Genomic DNA, 19,305 nt, shown 5'->3' with positions numbered 1-19,305 from the left:
ATGCTCCCTTCCTTCAATTGTTTCAGATTAAAGCACTACCTCTCTGTGAAAGATGCTGTCAGTTTGAGAGAGAGGGGGGAATACAGGTATTAGTTTTCTACACACAAATGCACGCTAACCACCACCAGGAGGCCCACAATCCTAGATTGGGGAAAATGCAGGGAGGGAGAAAGAGTTGAGCATCCCAATCTTCCTCTGTGCCACAAATGCTGGACATCCCATGTAACGCATAGTTTGGCACTTAAAATGAATATTCATGATCACTGTGCAGTGATTATAGTCATAAGATGACTTACATGATCTGTGATTGCTATTTGTGGCATACATCATTCAACGTAGCCTCAAGTACAACTGCATGTGTAACTGGCCTTCAAATTAGGTGTTTATTTTCACCAATCACATTTTTTTTACACTTGAACACAGCTCTGATCATTAATCAGTTAGGATTTAACAATTAAAGGTGAAACAGGGTGCATAATCATGTTGTACATCACTGTACATGCGCCTAACACAGGACAGCAGGCAGTTTACATTTACAGTGAAATAACAGTGGATCTAAGGTCCTGCAAAACAGATGTTTTGTGGCTAAAATGCCACAGATTAGGGGGAAGTCATAGAAATCTTGGCACTCGCACAACATACAGTGAGAGGGTTGGAATATACCATGAGGGTATGTGCACTATACCTCTTAAGACAGAACATGCCTACCCAGAATTCTCCTACCAATGTTCCCACCTCTTTTCATTCCCTCCCCTATTCTCAAATCCTTCCAAGAGTGCACAACAGCAGCTTTGTGAAGGTTTCGATTCCAGCGATGGTGGAAAAGGAGGACAAGCCTCCTGGTCTGCAGTAGTTGCGGAAGACAAGTGTTGAGGAATTGTGCAGTGTGTCTCAGAAATGCCTGAAGTTTATAAAATGGGCCGTGGCTGGTCTAACTACACTCTGCAAAATTTCATCTTTCTAATCAACTATTTCTTACCTTTCTGGATTTGGATTTCTTTTCATCTTTTCTAGCTGGTTTTGATGTGGCAGCATCTTTCGTTTTTTCATCCTATACCAGAGAGAAAAACCTCAGTTCGTGAATATTTGGATTAAAACACACCTGAGTCTGAAAGAGTTTGGTAAAAGATTTTTCGAGGAAAGTGTTACTTCTGCGAGAGCCACACAAAGTGGATCAATTGGGATGACATGAATAATCTGGAAAAGCTGCACACCCAGGCAGTAGTAAGCAAGGTGGGGTAACCACCCTAAAACTAGCCACTGTCTAAGGGCAAAACTATGTGTTCCATAGTTTTGCCCTGGTTCTTTTAAGGAGATGCTATCTTTCTTTTATACAGCTACTGAGGCTGTAATCAGAAGGGGAAAACAGTCTGAGGAGAAAGCAACTTCTCTCCCTCCCCTCTTGTACCCTACATACTGTTTTCCAATTAAAATTGCCCATCACACCAAAGCTGGTTTTATTCCTGCCAAAAACGATAACGAGAATTTCTGCCAGTTCAACATATAGAGTAGGTAGATGATACCATTTCATATATACTGTTCATGGGATAAACGCATCTTACACTCTGGAATAAGCTCCAGTCGCTTCAATGGATGGGCACAGAAAAAGACACCTGGAGGAATTATGCATATTCACCATTGTGTTGGAGACAAACAGGCTGCCTTCTACAAAAAAACAAGAACTGGCCCTTTGAGTTGTAAGAGAGGCAGCTCCATAAATATGCCCATGCTTGAGACAGCTTTATTGTGAGAAAAGGTCTTTAAATGTCACAAGAGTTTACAGTTTTAGCAAGCATAAGATATGTGCCAAAAAGGGTAGAGGGAAATGTGAAATGGAGCCAACCATTATTTTTTGGCGTCCAATGGAGAGATGGAAACTTCAACAGGAGGAGTTCTAGGATTCACATTCAAGTGGTTAATGATTGCCAATAAAACTCAATTATCTGCTTGGATGTAATTAAGGGGTATTTAACACTTTCATTATAATGGCCTTTAAGAAACTCCGGCTAATGTTCCAAGGAGGGTAACCTCCATGAAATGAATAAACTGATTATTTCTGAAATCTTTGGATAAAAGCAGCATAAAGTCTCCCTTTTCTAGAGAAACTCTTTACATTACATTCAAAGCCTTATAAACCAAAGTGGAATCAACCTCAGAACAACCTCATTGTGGCAGTCCTGCTAAGGGCAAGGCTGCCAATAGAAGCAGCAATGCTGAATGAGTCAAAAGAGTTTTTGCCTCCAGACCAGTTTTAAAGTGTAATAAAGTCTTCCTCCCTAAAGGAGGCCAAAGCCCAAACTCCTGAAACAACAAGGCAGTGGGAAAGTAAAATTCTGCAAGACAGAAAAGAAAATGCAAGAGCATCTACAGGTAGATGTCACTCTTGAGCAAAGTCATATGCAGAAAGTGGAAACGAGAAGGGGTGACTATATTTTTTAAAACAATGTATTAACCAGGCTAATCAATACTGTGCATCTTCAGAGCGGCACCAGCACTATTTTGCTCAGAGCAATTGAACTGCAAATAAAAAAAGCAGGAATCTCATTTGTCAGTTGCCTATTTACAACCAGTTGCAGTTTTAGTAGCATACATAAAAACCTGTTGGTTGTTGTTGCAATCTTTGCTTTCACTTATGCTTACTTGGTGATTTAAGGAGCATCTTAAAAATGGGCTTCCTCACCTTTGTTGAAGGCTGAGAAACAGGAGGTTTCCCACAATTATCAAAGTCCCCTGAAAGGGCATCAATAGCTGCCGAGTCATCAGCTGGCTTCTGCAATAAAAAAATAATATTTTTAAAATGTGAGTATTAAGTGATATGGAAAATAAACACCTTACTTAAACATAGCCTCCCATTTCCAATGTTTAAATGGTTGGTTCCACGCCCCAAAAAGAATTTTAAGCTGCTACTATAAGTGCCACCAAATCAGCAGGTGCCATTAAAATAAGGAACCTTTTCAGAATTATTGTACAGGTTTCTTTTTTTTGAGGTCTGTGTTAGTCCCTCATTGGCCACAAGTAGAATGAATTGAGTTAGAACAGCAGTGTGGAGCAGAGGGAGGGCTACTTCATCTGCTTTTCTGAAAAAACATTTCATTTGGTTTTCATTCAAGTTGCCATTATAAGAAATTTGTAACTTTAAAAATTAGTGCTCAAGTTTTCTTTCCTCTCCTCTCCCATTCTTCTTTCCTTTTGTGTTGTGCCTTTTAGTTGGTAATCCTGCTCATGGGGATTATCTTGTTTGATACTCGTTTTATGTAAGCCACTCTGGGAGCTTTTATAGCGGAACAGCCCTCTTCCAAATAGCTACGTAAATGCAACCCACAGGCAAGTAATAGCATTTAGTTAAGAGCAGCGCCTTCTTACCTTTTGTTCTTTGGGTTTCTCGGCATCCTTGCCTGTTGGCTTCCCCTTCAACAACAAAAAGCAGCATTTATTTATTTATTTATTTATTTCAGGATTTGCATCCTACAAAATTTAAAATTACCTATAAAATAAGATAAAAATCTTATGTTAAACCAGTTAGCCTAAACGTTTTCAAAATAAAGCCAGTTTTTAAAATGTGCATTATAAAATGTATCATTGTTTATTTTACTGACTTTATTTTATAAGGTGCATTATAAAATATCGTTTTAAAACAACATGGGGACTTGACTACCTAAGATCCACTGGTTCCTCACTTCTGTTATGGTAAAATGTGGCCCTCAATATATATTTTATATTGTAAACCACCCTGGGTTCTTTGGATGAAGAGCAGTATGGAAATATGATAGGACATGATAAGATATGATATATTATAAACATATATGTGCAAAATCTATCAATATAGATTAGGGGTGGCAAACCGTTGTCTCTCCAGATGTTGCTGGACTCCATCTCCCATCACCCCGAACAAGAATGGCCAATGGCCAGGGCTGGTGGGAGTTAAGGCTCAATACTGTCAGGAGGACCACAGGTTCCCCACCCTGGTATAGATGAATTTGGATTCAGAAAGGATCAGCTTACCTTCTCTCTTTTTTATTTTCTTTTTTAAATAACATTTTATTGATTTTCCACAAATGTCAAAAAAACAACATCAACAACGACAATGCAAAAACAAAACAGATTGACTTCCCTCTGATCCCTTCCTTGGTTCTATTATTTGACAAGAAGCTGCATGTTCATTGTCAGTTTACCTTCTCATCCGAGTCAAGAAGATGCCTATAATCAGGAGGGATTGTTTCATCTTTCTCTCCAAGTTTGTCTCTATGCTCAGATTTAGCCTTTTCCTGTAAAAGCAACAACAGGAGGTCATGTTCTTAATTTTTCTGGAACGCTCAACCCAAAGAACACAGTATCTAAACTTGCCCTCAAATTGTAGAAAATACAAAAAAAAGTTGCCATAAATTTTGAAAAAAACCAACTATGAAACAAAACCCCAAATGAACACAATTATCACACCAAATATTGTAAAAAGTAACATAGTCCATTAGAGCTTCCCTATGACAACTAAACACAAAATAGCAATTTGTGTAGTAACAACTTATTTTTAACATTTTATCATTGCAATGTTTGCTGCCCTGGGTTATCTCAGAAGGAAGGGCTGATATAAATTGAATACATAATAAAGATTCCCCTCGCCTCCCTGCTTATTTGTGAACAGGCTGCACTTTATGAAAAACAATCCAAAGACAGAAAGAATGCTGCAAAAATAGAGGTTTATTATATTTACACACGTCCTTTGGCAATTAAAAAAATACTTGTCACACTAACAGAAAGCAAATTCAGTTCAACTGAAACCACGAAACACTTTCCATGAAAGGGGACCTCCTGAAATGCAAAAAATACCCTGCATAGACCCCTGCTTTCGTAGCTAAATATACCTTGTACAATATGCAGAAATCAGAAGAACATCACTCTGCCCTCAAGTGTTGCAAAAGACAAGGGAGGTAGTATGGTGGGCTAGCAATGGTGAGAGGGTGACCTTGAAAGCCATAGACTGAACCCCTAGCCCCCAAAGCAAACAAACCAAAACCACCACCACCAGCAGCAGCCGGCTCAGTTCTTTCAGATTCCTATGCAGATTTGGGAGATGAATATGGTACCCACAACCATGTCAAGGCAGCTGTGCTGAGGGGGGGGGGACAAACACTTTTCTCACCTTTATTTTATCAACAAGTGGCTTGTTTTCATCCGGGTCAGGTTCTCTTTGCCCCAATGAATCTGCAAGAAGATCTGCAGCGTCATCGAGTTCTTTCCTACCCTAACAGATTTGAGAAGAGCAAAAACAAAATATGCCACATGCAATCTCAGAAATAAAAAACGTCAAAGGTATCAGAGTTGCTTTAGTCAGCATGATAGAAAGTTAACTTCAGAGCACTCAAAAAACTTCGGAAAGTTGCAAAATATGCATAGCCAGGCAAAAAACCCAAACCATTCAACTGCAAGCAAGCAACTTTGGCTTCCAGTGTACCTCAACCCATAACTGTTTTATAACTCTCTGTAAAACAAATTTGATTAGCCTCAAACTATGATTCAACATTACTAAAAGCGGTTAAGAGGCTAGCCACTCTACCTTAAAATTGAAAAATAGCATCCCATATAAAAATGACAATTATTGTTCCAAAGATGGTTATATGCACAGACATTTTGAACTCCAAAATACAATTGAGGGATATGGCTGCATCTTTACATGCACAAGGTCTCAGATTCAATCCTTGACATCTCCAGGTAGGGCTAGGAAAGACTGTCTGTCACTGAAGGCTAGTCTCCATCAGCCTGGTGCTTTCCAGCGATTTTGGACCACAACTCCCATGACTGTAGTCCAAAACATCTTAAAGGCACCAAGTTGGTTAAGGCTGCTGTAGACCACACTGAACTTGCTGGACCAATGGTCTGACTTGGAATAAGGCAGTTCCTATGTTCCTATAATCAACAAGCCTTTAAACGATAAGGAGGTCAAGTGTTTTTAAAGGGAAAATAAACTGTAATCAAAGGCTTTGGTCACAGAAACTAATGCAGGGAGGAAATATTATTCTGCTTACTGGGGTAGCTGCTGGTGGCGGAGGAGCCGATGAATGGACTGCAGAAGCAGAAGCAGAAGAGATCACTTCTTCGGTAGGTGCAACAGCAGGTTTGCCAGCACCTGTAGGTTTCTACAATAAAAACAATGGGTTCATAAACACGTGCCAGAAGACAGTGAAGGATAATCAGGTGGCAGGAGCCAGGTATCTGTTTCACACTGTGTCCACATCAGTTTGGGCTACAGTCAGCTCACTGCCATGTGCCCTGCATCCCATAAAGTTTGTTCAGATCGGTATTAAATAACAGCAAATCAAGAATGTGTGTACATTGTTCACAGAATCAGCAAGAACTTTCTGACAGTAAGATCTGTTTGGAAGGGACTCGGAAGATGGTGGACTCTCCTTCCTTGGAGGTTTTTAAACAGAGGGTGGATGGCCATCTGTCATGGATGCTTTACTTTAGATCCCTGCGTTGCAGGGGGTTGGACTAGATGACCCTTGAGATCCCTTACAACTCTACAGTTCTATGATTCTTTGTATGTAACTGTCTCACACTACACCTAAAATTTAAATAAAGTCTTTTTTACACACACACACACACACACACACCTTACCTGAGGTGCAGCTGTTGGGGCAGCCTTTGATGTTGGTGCTGAAGAACTAGAAAACCCTTCTGACAGAGCATCAATAAGTTCACTTTCACTCAAGGGCTAGAAATAAATATATATATATATATATATTAGAACACAACAAATGTTCCGTCTTATTCTTGAAAACTAATTGGAAACCAAACACTTTATTACTTTTTCTCAGTTTTGTGTTGGAAATGTAGAAGGAATATGCCAACCATTTGTCCAGTCCCTGGTTGTAATAAATTTTGTGCTTCGTAAACGTTATTTAAAAAAATGTAAAACAGCCTGCTAGAAGCGTTTTTTCACCAACCTGAGGTTTTTCTTGAGGTTTTGGTAAAAGTGGCTTCCCATCTTTATCCTGCAGAGAAAATATGACACTGGTTAACTGCTAGAAATGAGCTATGACAGGTGACCGAATTTGCCACAGTATCATTTATGTATAAAATGCAATGCTAACCGATCAGAACAGTAGAAAGCCTGAAACTGTTTTTGGACTCTATGTTTTTTGATAAGCACGTTCCTGCACTTTTAACCAACTGCCTGTCCTAGATAGGACCCACTCATCATGAATAGAGGGGTTCTTGCTACACCGCTCCATGCTTTTGTAACCTCCAAGCAGGACTCATATGGTGTGTGATTTACTCAGTGCTGCCTCTGAAGTTGACGGCGGAGCTTCAGTTACAGTAAAATGCAGCTGTCTGCCTACTTATGAGTATTAGAATGGATCAACTGCACTGCCCCCAATCATGGGTGTGCCCTCCATGGCCTAGAGCTGTATATTTAATTCCTGCTTCATCCAAGCAAGACAATCTCTATTGCTAAGAGAATAGACTAGAGTAGGGCTGGGACTTTGCTGATTATTCTATGAAAAATTTCCTGAAAAACTGAACACCACACTCGCCCCCAACCTCTCTCACTCATTGACACAAAATGTTTTCCATCTTGTACCTAAGGTGTACAATTACATACAATTATTAGAGATGCTACTCATCCAATTAATTTGACTTAAAAGATCATGCAACAAGTGAAAATCAATCACCTTTGCTTCAGTTAATCTATAATCAGGAGGAATGGTTTCTTCATCTTCTCCAAGTTTCTCACGTTCCTCTTGTTTTGCTTTTTCCTGGATGAACAGGGGGAAATGAAAGCTCTCAACATGTATAAAGAGAGACTGTCCCCAGTCATTTGGTTTCATAATAGTACATGTAGCATAGAAGCATATGAAAGTGTATACGCCAATTTATTTATTTATGTATAATTAAAGTTTCAATCAACTAAAACACAGCTTATTGGAACTGCCCACTTACTCTACTTACTGGTATTCAAAAAAAATAGTATTAAGTCCAGTTTGCATTCTGTGGACTTCCTGTTTCCTGCCGTGAGAAATGGCTGCCTCCTATGAGCTCGGACCCCCAGGAGTGCCAGAAATCCATGGTTCTTTAACAATTTGGTACCCTCCCCCAAGAGAGAGTAAGAGAGGACCCAATAGTTACACATAGATAGATGTTTGATACGCCCCCTGGACTTTTGCATACCTTCACTTTATCGACAGCAGGCTTCTTTTCTTCTGGGTGAGGCTCCACTTTTCCTAGACTTCCAGATAAGGCTTCCAGGGCTTCATCAGGTACCTGTGAAGTCTAGAAATAATATTATTTTAAATCAGCTTAGTGCTTTGGAAAACAATGTTTGAAGCAATATTCTTAAGAGTGCAAACGATGGAGCGACTACAGTGGTACCCCGCAAGACGAATGCCTCGCAAGACGGAAAACCCGCAAGACGAAAGGGTTTTCTGTTTTGGAGGCGCTTCGCAAGACGAATTTCCCTATGGGCTTGCATCGCAAGACGAAAGCCCATAGGGAAATGCTGGCGGTCAGGAGCAAAGACTTTCGCCCACAGCCGGCCTTCAGAAGAGGACCTCTTCTGAAGGCCGGCGGGGGGCAAAAGTCTTTGCTCCCCCCCGCCTGCCTCCCCCCCGCCTGCCCCGGGCGATCTTAAAATGCTGGCGGGCGGGAGCGAAGCGTTCGCTGCCAACCCCCAGCATTTTAAAATCTCCCCGTGTCCTGGGAAGATTTTAAAATGCTGGGGGTCGGGAGCGAAGCGCTGCCGACCCCCAGCATTTTAAAATCTCCCCGTGTCCTGGGAAGATTTTAAAATGCTGGGGGTCGGGAGCGAAGCGCTGCAGACCCCCAGCATTTTAAAATCTCCCCGTGTCCTGGGAAGATTTTAAAATGCTGGGGGTCGGCAGCGCTTCGCTCCCCACCCCCAGCATTTTAAAACGCTGTTCCGAAGTGGGGCGGCGGGGGGCGGGAACACCTGGCCCCGCCGCCCCACTTCGGAAAGCTCTTCCGAAGTGGGGAGGGGGGGCGGGGACACCTGGCCCCGCCGCCCCACTTCGGAAAGCTCTTCCGAAGTGGGGAGGGGGGTCGGGAACACCTGGCCCCACCGCCTCACTTCGGAAAGCTCTTCCGAAGTGGGGAGGGGGGTCAGGAACACCTGGCCCCGCCGCCCCACTTCGGAAAGCTGTTCCGAAGTGGGGCGGGGGGGCGGGGACACCTGGCCCCGCCGCCCCACTTCGGAAAGCTCTTCCGAAGTGGGGAGGGGGGTCGGGAACACCTGGCCCCGCCGCCCCACGTCATAAAGCTCTTCCGAAGTGGGGAGGGGGGTCGGGAACACCTGGCCCCGCCGCCCCACTTCGGAAAGCTCTTCCGAAGTGGGGAGGGGGGTCGGGAACACCTGGCCCCGCCGCCCCACTTCGGAAAGCTCTTCCGAAGTGGGGAGGGGGGGCGGGGACACCTGGCCCCGCTGCCCCACTTCGGAAAGCTCTTCCGAAGTGGGGAGGGGGGGCGGGGACACCTGGCCCCGCCGCCCCACTTCGGAAAGCTCTTCCGAAGGGGGGAGGGGGGGCGGGGACACCTGGCCCCGCCGCCCCACTTCGGAAAGCTCTTCCGAAGTGGGGAGGGGGGTCGGGAACACCTGGCCCCACTGCCCCACTTCGGAAAGCTCTTCCGAAGTGGGGAGGGGGGTCGGGAACACCTGGCCCCGCCGCCCCACTTCGGAAAGCTGTTCCGAAGTGGGGCGGGGGGGCGGGGACACCTGGCCCCGCCGCCCCACTTCGGAAAGCTCTTCCGAAGTGGGGAGGGGGGTCGGGAACACCTGGCCCCGCCGCCCCACTTCGGAAAGCTCTTCCGAAGTGGGGAGGGGGGTCGGGAACACCTGGCCCCGCCGCCCCACTTCGGAAAGCTGTTCCGAAGTGGGGCGGGGGGCGGGAACACCTTCTGAAGGCGGGCAGGGGGCGAAAGTCTTTGTCCCCCCCGCCTGCCTTCCCAGGGGCTTTTAAATCGCCCCGGACAGCGGAGAAGTCCTCCGCTGTCTGGAGCGATTTTAAAATGCCGCCCGCCAGCATTTTAAGATAGCCCCGCACAGCGGAGAAGTCCTCCGCTGTCCCAGGGTTTTTTAAAATGCTGGGGGTGGGAAGAAAAGCCCTTGTCCCCCCCCAGCCTTCAGAAGAGGTCCGGGAACAGACTGTCCCCGGACCTGGTCTGAAGGTGGTTTCCCTAGGAACGCATTAATTGGTTTTCAATGCATTCCTATGGGAAACCGTGCATCGCAAGACGAAAAAACCGCAAGACGAAGAGAATTGCGGAACGAATTAATTTCGTCTTGCGAGGCACCACTGTAATTTATTAAAACTTAACTACCCAAGTATTGGGACGCGGGTGGCGCTGTGGGCTAAAGCCTCAGCGCCTAGGGCTTGCCGATCGAAAGGTCGGCGGTTCGAATCCCCGCGGCGGGGTGCGCTCCCGTTGCTCGGTCCCAGCGCCTGCCCACCTAGCAGTTCGAAAGCACCCCCGGGGGCAAGTAGATAAATAGGTACCGCTTACCAGCGGGAAGGTAAACGGCGTTCCGTGTGCGGCTCTGGCTCGCCAGAGCAGCGTTGTCACGCTGGCCACGTGACCCGGAAGTGTCTTCGGACAGCGCTGGCCCCCGGCCAATAGATGTGAGATGGGCGCACAAACCCCAGAGTCTGTCAAGACTGGCCCGTTCGGGCAGGGGTACCTTTACCTTTACCTTTACCCAAGTATTAGTTTTATGGGAGGTGATTCACTTATTTATTTATTTATTTATTTGTATACCATCCTATGCCCATAGATCTCAGGGCAGATCACATCATAAAATTACAATATAAAAACCACAAAGTGCACAATACAAACAAGAACAAACCAATAATTTCCCCCCTTCCACAACACATTTTAAAGTGCATTGGATGTCAATCAGCCAAAGGCCTGGTTAAAGAGGAATGTCTTCACCTGGCACCCAAAGGTGTATAGTGAAGGCACCAGCTGAACTTCCTTGGGGACAGCATTCTACAAAGCAGTATTAATATGATTAACTGACTGCAGGAGTGGCCCATGTGGTTGGGTGGAGCCCCAGAACCCCCTTCTTGATACCAGCTTACATGGACAGGACTGGGTTGGGACTGCACAAGCACACCAGTAGAGCCAGACCAGTTTTCCCTCTGCATTGGACTGACAGATCTCTACCCTTGTCATCATATTCCCCCTGTCCCAGCACCATCCAAGGAAGCTGCAGTCACCCTGATGTCAACAGGGTGGCTTTGCCTGACAGCACGGACTGCTATTGAGCAACTGTCTGCTTAGGATAGCCTAAGTACCTTAGTGCAGAACTTTTTCATAATTATAAATTAGTTTTCTGTTATGTGCACTGGCAAAATCCACATGGAATCTTTGCTAGCTTGGCCCACTTAAAATGAAGATCTACTTTCACACAAGGTTCTCTTAAGTTCAATGGGACTTTAAACGTTCCCATTAGCAGGCTGCACTCATAGTTAAACACATCCAACAGTTAATGAGCAAAGGGAGAGAAAATCTACAATCTAAATATCCCAAAGAAAAGTAAGTAATGGCAAACAATTTTGTACCAACAGTTTGAAGCAATGTGCAGTGCATATGTATTAAGAAACCCCTGCAAAATCAGCCATTCTAATTTTTCTATAAGTGGCACTTGAACCTTTACTTGTTGACCTTCACAACTGGTTACTCACTGGAGAAGTTACTGAGGGAGCTGAAGACGCCACAGAAGGAGCAGCAGCAGCAGACACTACTTCTTCTGTAGAAATCTTTTTGGATTCAGCTGCTGAGGGCTTCTGAAATAAGATAGCAGGAACAAGATGAGTCTAAAAAGCCCAGGACACATATTTGCACAGCCCTCTAGCGGCTATGGTAGCTCATTTACCAGAAGTGATGTATTTAGCGTTAACCGAACTAAGCCTCCTAGAGCAAAATATACACCAGAATCAAGTATACAGTGGTACCTCGGGTTAAGAATTTAATTTGTTCTGCAGGTCCGTTCCCAAACCTGAAACTGTTCTTAACCTGAGGTACCACTTTAGCTAATGGGGCCTCCTGCCGCCGCCACACGATTTATGTTCTCATCCTGAAGCCAAGTTCTTAACCCGAGGTACTATTTTTGGGTTAGTGGAGTCTGTAACCTGAAGTGTCTGTAACCTGAGGTACCACTGTATACTGGTCATATTGGTCAGAATCAAGTATATACTGCCAGAGTTAATGCTAAATACATTACTTCTGGTACATGAGCACCATAGCTGCTAGAGGGCTGCGCAAATTTGATAAACATCCCCTCAGTTCCTTCATCTAAGTTGTTTATAAAGATGTTGAACAACAGGCCCAGGACAGAACCCTGTGCCATCCCACTAGTCACGTTTTTCCAGGATGATGAGGAACCCCATTAATGAGTACTCTATGGGTTCAGTCAGTCAATCAGCTACAAATCCACCTAACAGTTACTTCGTTCAACCCACATTTTACCAGCTTCCTCGCTAAGTATCCCTAGATCAGGGTTTTCCAAAATTGGGTCACTAGCTGGTTTTGGACTACAATTCCCATCATCCCTGACTATTGGGTCCTGCTAGCTAGGGATGACCCAAGTTTGGGAAACCCTGCCCTAGACTATGAACTTCCTCCTTCAAAGGGAGTGTGACTTCAGAACAGGCAAGTGGTCAGTTTCCTGGACCTGAAAGCCACCCATCCACAGGGCATCTGTCTTGGTAGGATTCAGTTGCAGTTTAGTGGCCCCCGGCTAGCCCAAAACTGCATCCAGATGATAGCTCAGGACTTGCACATCCATGCCTGTTACATGGAAATCAAGCCAAGAGTCATCAATATACTGTAGATATCATGCTTCAAATATCCCAACAGGTTCGTTTAGCTGTTAAAAAGCATTGGGGACCAAACAGTGCTCTGTAGCACCTCAAAACATAACTTCCACAAGGCAAACACAGAGTCATTCAGTGCTACAGAGTGACATACACAGGTATGGCTGGTGCCCCCAAAATATGGGCTTGGCTTTGGATCCAGAAGAAGCTACTCACTGTAGAAACTCCTGATGGAGCTGAAGGTTGCACTGAAGGAACTGCAGGGGATGTGGCCACATTTTCTTTGGGAGTTTTGGGGGGCTCAGCAGCTTCCGGCTTCTGAAAGAAAACAGCAACTAATGGATTTTGAAAACTGGTATCTATTATTAGCTTGAGAACAGCAGAAATTGTAGCACCTAAACCTCCATTTCCAATGAGTAGGTGGGCTTCACAGGAGACCACAGCATGGATGGCCCACCCACCTGCCATCTCTGTGCACACCTCCCATGGCCTTATATTAAGCAGCCGATATAACTCTCAACCCTTGTGTGGCTTTGCACACCACCAGCCCTGGCCCCTGGTATGTCCCCAACCCACATTTTCACCTTGCCCTCACACTAAGTACACAAGTGACACACGGGGAGGAATATGAGGGAGGAAAGGAGGAACGGAAATGCTATACCTGAATTAAGCTTATTTCACCTTTAATTCTCTGCATCCAATGCAATGAAAGATTCTGAATTTTAAGGCAGGTTTCCTAAGCAAAGTAAACTCACCTTAGGCACATCAGCAGGTGTAGATGGTTTGGGTATTTCTGCGGGAGGAGTGGGACAGGCAAAATCTTTTGAAAATTCATCAGCTAGGTCAGAATCGCTAAGAGGCTGTAAAAACAAAAACAAAAAATGAGAGGAAGACCGGAACTGTGTTGCTGATAAGATAAAGAACAGACATAAGAAGTGGCATTTATCAATTATCAGAGGGCCTTCTCGGTAGTGGCAGCCACTCTGTGGAATGCCCTCCCATCAGATGTCAAGGAAATAAACAACTATCTGACTTTTAGAAGACATCTGGAGACGGCCCTGTTTAGGGAATTTTTTAATGTTTGATGTTTTATTGTGTTTTTACTATTCTATTGGGAGCCACCCAGAGTGGCTTGGGAAACCCAACCAGATGGACGGGATATAAATAATAAATTTGTTGTTGTTGTTAGAATACAATAGAGGAAACTTGAGATGAAGAAAATGGTGGTTGGGCAGCTGGAACTCAGATTACAGGGCCTCCATGGCATGCTTGCACTTCTTTTACAATGGATTTGAATCTGCATACACAGCAGAAATAGCAGGAGGTCAGTGTGATACTGACCACCTGTAATTGTAGGGAGAAAGAGGGAATCTTGGCTCTCCTCTCTCTGGGGATTCAGGTTAGCTAACACTGCACAAGATGGCAGAAAAGATCACCTGATAAAGTTAGGAGCATAAAGGCTGCTGCAGCATGTGTGGATGTATATAATGTTTGCAGAAAAAGCACCCAACCTTTGAATTGACTCAGCTGTATTAGAACTATTTTATATCTATGAAACACAAAACAGAAGTATGCCTGCATAATTATACCGCAAAACAGGAGTCACCAACATGGAACCCTTCAGATGTTGTTGGGACTCAAATTCCGATCAGCTGCAGCCAACATAGCCAATGGCAAAGGATGATGGGAGTTGTAGTCTAACAACATCTTAAGGACACTGCATTGGATACTCCCGCCATAAAGCAAAGTAAGTGTTTAAACACTGAGACAAAGATAAATGGCTGAATTGTCTTCAGTAACTGAGCAATAGGCATTTGTGCCACAATGCTAAAATAGCAAAAGAGGAATCAATTTAAACCAACACAAAATGTGCCTCTGAATTCAAATATTCATTTTGCACTGATCCCAAATATTAAGTAAACCATCTGTGTTAGAAACTGCCTTTTGAAGTTTACTATGCTTCCTTCTAAAACATCTCAGGCATTACGAAATCACAGAAAAATAATATGTAAAAGTTCAGCTTCATCATTTATTTACAATACAGGTGAAGGAAAGTAAAACTAATAGAAACACTTAAGAACCTTTGGTTTTTCTTCAGGCTTTGGCAACAAGGGCTTCCCATCTTTATCCTAAAAATAAACAGGCAGAATTATGGTTAACTTTGCCATTTACACTGCACCAAATTTAAGATACTCTACATCGTTGTTGTTGTTGTTGTTTTATTTAAATTCTCAATATATAGATTTACTCCAGAGGGATCCAAATAGTCCCCACAATGGGGGGGAAATATCCCCAGTGTTTCTCCACTGAACATATTTCATTTTGGAATTCCACTTCTAAGACTAGCTAAGAATGCTGAGCCAAAATAATAATACAGGCTGAAGGAAGAGAAGAAACTACATACACTAGTGATTATTTCTGGTTTCACATTTCCTTGGCTACCTTTTGAAAATAACTGTAAGGAGTAGCTAAGAAATCATCACTCTTCTGATGTGAAAATGATCAGATGCTTGTATCCTCACACACAATTGCAGGGTCCAGGTAGGTTCAAATGGGGGAAAGCACTCTCTAAGGCAGTGGTTTTCAACCAGTGTGCCATGGCATCCTTGGATGATGGTCATGGAGGCCCACTGGCAACCGTGGCCTCTGTCCTTCTTTCCTTCCCTCCCTCCTCTGATGCCCTCTCGCATCTCTGCCTCCCAAAGGCTCGCACAGCTGTTTGTTGCAGCAGCCGTGGCTACAAGCTACCCAGGCAAAATGGCGCCTCTGGGGCTGGTCAGGGGGTGCTGGTTGCCAGGAGCTGAGGCAACCTCGGAGTAAACAACCAAGTGGGTAAGGAGGCCCTGTCCACCTGTCCACCAGCCCTTGCTGTTGGAAATAGACTGATAAGTCCCAGGCCCTTGTGGGGCAGTGTGAGGAGGCACCTCTCTTTGGGGCAGAGGGGCAGCTCAGAGACCAGGGGTAGCAGCAATGGCTGCCCAGAGGGCTCCCAAGGAGAGGGGAGAGGAGGCGGCGGCTGAGGGAACACTCCACAAGGGAGGGTGTTTGAAAAAGGGTGAGAGGCTGCCAGCTCTGCAGGCAAGGGGTGACGTAACTGGGCTCCTGAGCCCCACAAGGGTGCTGCAGAAAGAATGTAGTTTGTCAAGGGAGCCGTGGACTTAAAAAGGTTGAAAACCTCTGCCCTAAGGTATTTGGGTCCTAAGCTGTAGAAGGCTGTAGAAATCAGCACTGTGAATTGATAGCAGAAACTGATAAGCTGAATTAACTGGGATAGAATCAGTTTTATGCATTCAGACTATCTGGTCCCAGTCAACCATCTGCACATGGGATTCTGCATTAGTTGCAGTTTCTAAACTGCCTTCAAAAGCATTCGCTTGCAATACGCTGATCTGCAGGTGGACAACAGAAGATACATTTAAATAATTGGAGGAGGGGGCTTTCTAGCTCTAGCTTGCTGCTGCTGGATCATAGCCAGCAGGGAGTACAGAGTGCTGAAAGAGCTGTTGTTTTTCGATTTTTCTTAACATGAGCTCAGTATGGTAAAATGTAGGATTTTATAGAACATTCAATGAAAAGTAAAGATGAGAACTTTACCAATTCTGGTTTTAATCTGTACTCAGGAGGGATTGTATCGTCGCGTTCACCAGGTTTCTTCTCCTTCCTTTCTTTGGCCTTTGGCTGAATAGAAAGAATCACAACGTGTCAACACTTGAGTTGCATTGCTGGATATTTTGTAAAGCAAGCTGGAAGTCAGGGCGATTGTGCCATAGAAATGTGTTAAATTTTAAACATATTTCTATACATACACACACACCCCTCATATTTGGCATATTTCTGCTTCCTCCAACCCCCATTTCTCCTGCAGGCAACTCATAATCTTTGAATCTATATTTTTCCTTTTTCCTAAACTAAAAAAAATAGCATGCATACATATTACAGATGCAAAAGAACTGTTATAGGTACTGTATCTGTAACATTTATTCGGGGGCAGAGGTGGAGGACCCTGAAAGTACTAATAAAAAACACATTTTATCTGAAGTGGCCCAATACATTTCTAGCCTTGTCAGTTTTATTTCTCAAGATTAACTAAGAAAGAACTCTTATTTCTTTTATAGGAACTATAAAAGCTTGAAGAAATAACTAGGCAAAACTTAAAATGCATTGGGCATTTTCTGTGAATTAAAGTATTCCTTTATAGCACTTTTTGCATATTTCCTGTTGCTTTTGCTACACACCTGAAGAGAGTAATCCAGCCAAAAGTAAGCATTTTTCAGCTGAATTACTATCACAAGCAACATTTTCATCATGCATTTAACACATTGAAGTCAATGGGGCACAGGATCCTAGAATTGTAGCATTGGGAAGGACCCCAAGGGTCATCCACAATTTATGCATGTCTACATAGTTTCAAGACTTTAAGTGGTATCAATCATGTACTAATTATTTATACAGCAATTGATTCACTTGCAATCCAATCCTATTATATTTACTCAGGTGCAAGTCTTGCCTTGCCCAGCTGGGCTCATTCCCAATTAGATGTGCACAAGATTGCAGCCTTGGGAGTGTTTTATTTTTTTTAAAAGGTCATACAGTACTGCAAAACTGCTTGCTAACAGAAGTCTTCCCAGTCATTCTCACACATTCCCACATTGATGAAGCTACATTGTAGTTCAGAAAAGAAGCAGGCCACTAGCTACTACTACCATAGAATTCAAAGTGCTTTCAAAGGTTTCTGCTAGCAGCAGACAAAGCAGTATTTTTTTCCTGGCATGTTTTGCAAGATTTTGCAGTGTAAATAATACCTCTTCCACTTCCACAATGGAGCTAAGGTCTACTTCCGGTTCCGGTTCTGGCATGCCAAGCGTATCCACAAGAGCATCCAAGGCGCTGTCACTAAGGGCTGCCTGCATCGCAAAGTGATAAAAATGACCATGGGCTATAAAAACAGCATATGTCTCACGATAGAGGCAATATATACTGAGATCATTAGGACACCAGTTACGGCAGTACACTGATGAATCTGGCATCCTTAAACAGCAGGATACTGTAATCTAGACACTCTGTCTAAAACATTGCAGTGTAGGAGGGTAAGCTGTGTATTCTTCAGCTATTGGGCAACATGTCAAGCCACTTCAAGCGCCATATCTGTAGGAATCTAGCTTTTCTGTAGCAGAAGCTAAAATGTAAGTGAACCAGAACGGCTGAGGCTTGTGCATTTTGCCACTACTAAATCCATCTCTGGGTCTTGAAACTTGATCCAAGTATTTTATTTGTGTTCAAAGAGTGGTGAACTAAGAAAAAGAAAATGACACTATATGGAGAAAGTCCACTGATATAAATTCCCATTTAACTAAATCACCTATAGGTTGTTGGACTGCTATCTAACTTCAGGTAAGTAAAATGACTGGGTGTTATTTCCAGCTACTTAATGCTTATTATTCTCCAATATCTGGACGCAGCATGTGAATGTGGCTTTTTTTAATGCATATATGAGAAATAAAATGTACCGTATTTTGTTTGTTTGGCTTCCTCAAACCACCTCATTTGTTTAAAAGGCTACTTATGACCACAATGAGGGCTATATTTCATGTTTGCAGTATATTTTAGTTTGGAACCTTTTTACTACAGATTCAGGCTGCGTACCCAAAGGTTCAAAAGCTTCTAATCTGTACTGTTCCAAATAATTTCACAATAGCAGCCAAACTGAAGTTATTTCAGAATGAGTAATTGATTCGTAAAAAGGTGAAACTTTTAAATCAATAACTGTTTCCAATCCACAAGAATGTGCACACCTGGAATCTTATGCGCAAACGCACCATCATCATCCCCCAGATTTTAAAGGCATCTTGGCCATTGGACAAAGGGGGATGCTGAAGTAAAGAAGGGGGATGCAGGCAGGCAGGTGGTTTCTTAATAGAAATGTACCTTCCTCCAATAGGTTGCAGCCCAGTCTTCAAAAGCTTAAATACCTTTTTACTAAACAACAAGATTTAGCACTGACTCTTATATTACAGTTTGAGCATATATAATTTATGTGGAGCCCAGGGAGTCTTTGCATGCTCACCCTTTCTCTCTCTATAACTTTGTAATTCTATTTTAGGATAGCAGGTTCTGTGTGGTTATTTCAGTGGGGTAGGGGATCAGAGTACTTAATTTATACCTCTTCCACTCTGGCTTTCTTTTCTTTTGGAGGAGCTGAACTGCTGATCGAACTTGCAGACTGCGCTTGTAGGAGTTCACCTTCTTCTGCAGGCTTCTTTTAAAACATGAAACAATTTAAATGTGTTGAGTTTTTCACAGGAGTCAGATTGTATGTCTAATAAAGAGGCCCTTTCAAAAAGACAGCAAAATCGGTACCTCTTTTGGCAAGTCTTTCTTCTCTCCAGCAGATGTTACAGCACTGCAAGTAAAATCAGATGACAGAGCATCTGCAAGGTCATCATCTGTCATTGTTGGCTAAATGAAAACACAAACTGGGTTA

At 43.6% G+C, this 19,305-nt stretch overlaps 1 protein-coding gene across 7 annotated transcripts in view; it reads right to left on the bottom strand.

The window, feature by feature from the left end:
- The window catches only part of CAST (calpastatin), a 59,427-nt gene that overhangs the window by 3,075 nt on the left and 37,047 nt on the right, over window positions 1-19,305 (bottom strand). For 5 of the 7 annotated variants that reach the window (XM_082191431.1, XM_082191434.1, XM_082191430.1 and 2 more), the window contains 18 exons: window positions 19,182-19,280; window positions 18,985-19,080; window positions 17,627-17,728; window positions 16,419-16,502; window positions 14,906-14,953; window positions 13,580-13,684; window positions 13,041-13,142; window positions 11,694-11,795; window positions 8,167-8,268; window positions 7,671-7,754; window positions 6,942-6,989; window positions 6,614-6,709; window positions 6,021-6,131; window positions 5,138-5,239; window positions 4,173-4,265; window positions 3,364-3,408; window positions 2,681-2,770; window positions 980-1,051 (listed from right to left, as the gene is read on the bottom strand). In XM_082191431.1, the coding sequence (XP_082047557.1) occupies window positions 980-1,051; window positions 2,681-2,770; window positions 3,364-3,408; window positions 4,173-4,265; window positions 5,138-5,239; window positions 6,021-6,131; window positions 6,614-6,709; window positions 6,942-6,989; window positions 7,671-7,754; window positions 8,167-8,268; window positions 11,694-11,795; window positions 13,041-13,142; window positions 13,580-13,684; window positions 14,906-14,953; window positions 16,419-16,502; window positions 17,627-17,728; window positions 18,985-19,080; window positions 19,182-19,280 (1,581 nt within the window). The remainder of the gene's footprint in view (window positions 1-979; window positions 1,052-2,680; window positions 2,771-3,363; window positions 3,409-4,172; window positions 4,266-5,137; window positions 5,240-6,020; window positions 6,132-6,613; window positions 6,710-6,941; window positions 6,990-7,670; window positions 7,755-8,166; window positions 8,269-11,693; window positions 11,796-13,040; window positions 13,143-13,579; window positions 13,685-14,905; window positions 14,954-16,418; window positions 16,503-17,626; window positions 17,729-18,984; window positions 19,081-19,181; window positions 19,281-19,305) is intronic. The other 2 variants (XM_082191429.1, XM_082191428.1) reach the window with 2 other exon arrangements.

This window comes from Podarcis vaucheri (genome assembly GCF_965113315.1).
Source record: "Podarcis vaucheri genome assembly, chromosome: 11".
NCBI classification, from domain to species: domain Eukaryota; kingdom Metazoa; phylum Chordata; class Lepidosauria; order Squamata; family Lacertidae; genus Podarcis; species Podarcis vaucheri.
The sequence above is the reverse complement of the archived record's forward strand: the minus strand, read 5'-3'. Positions and strand labels throughout refer to the sequence as shown.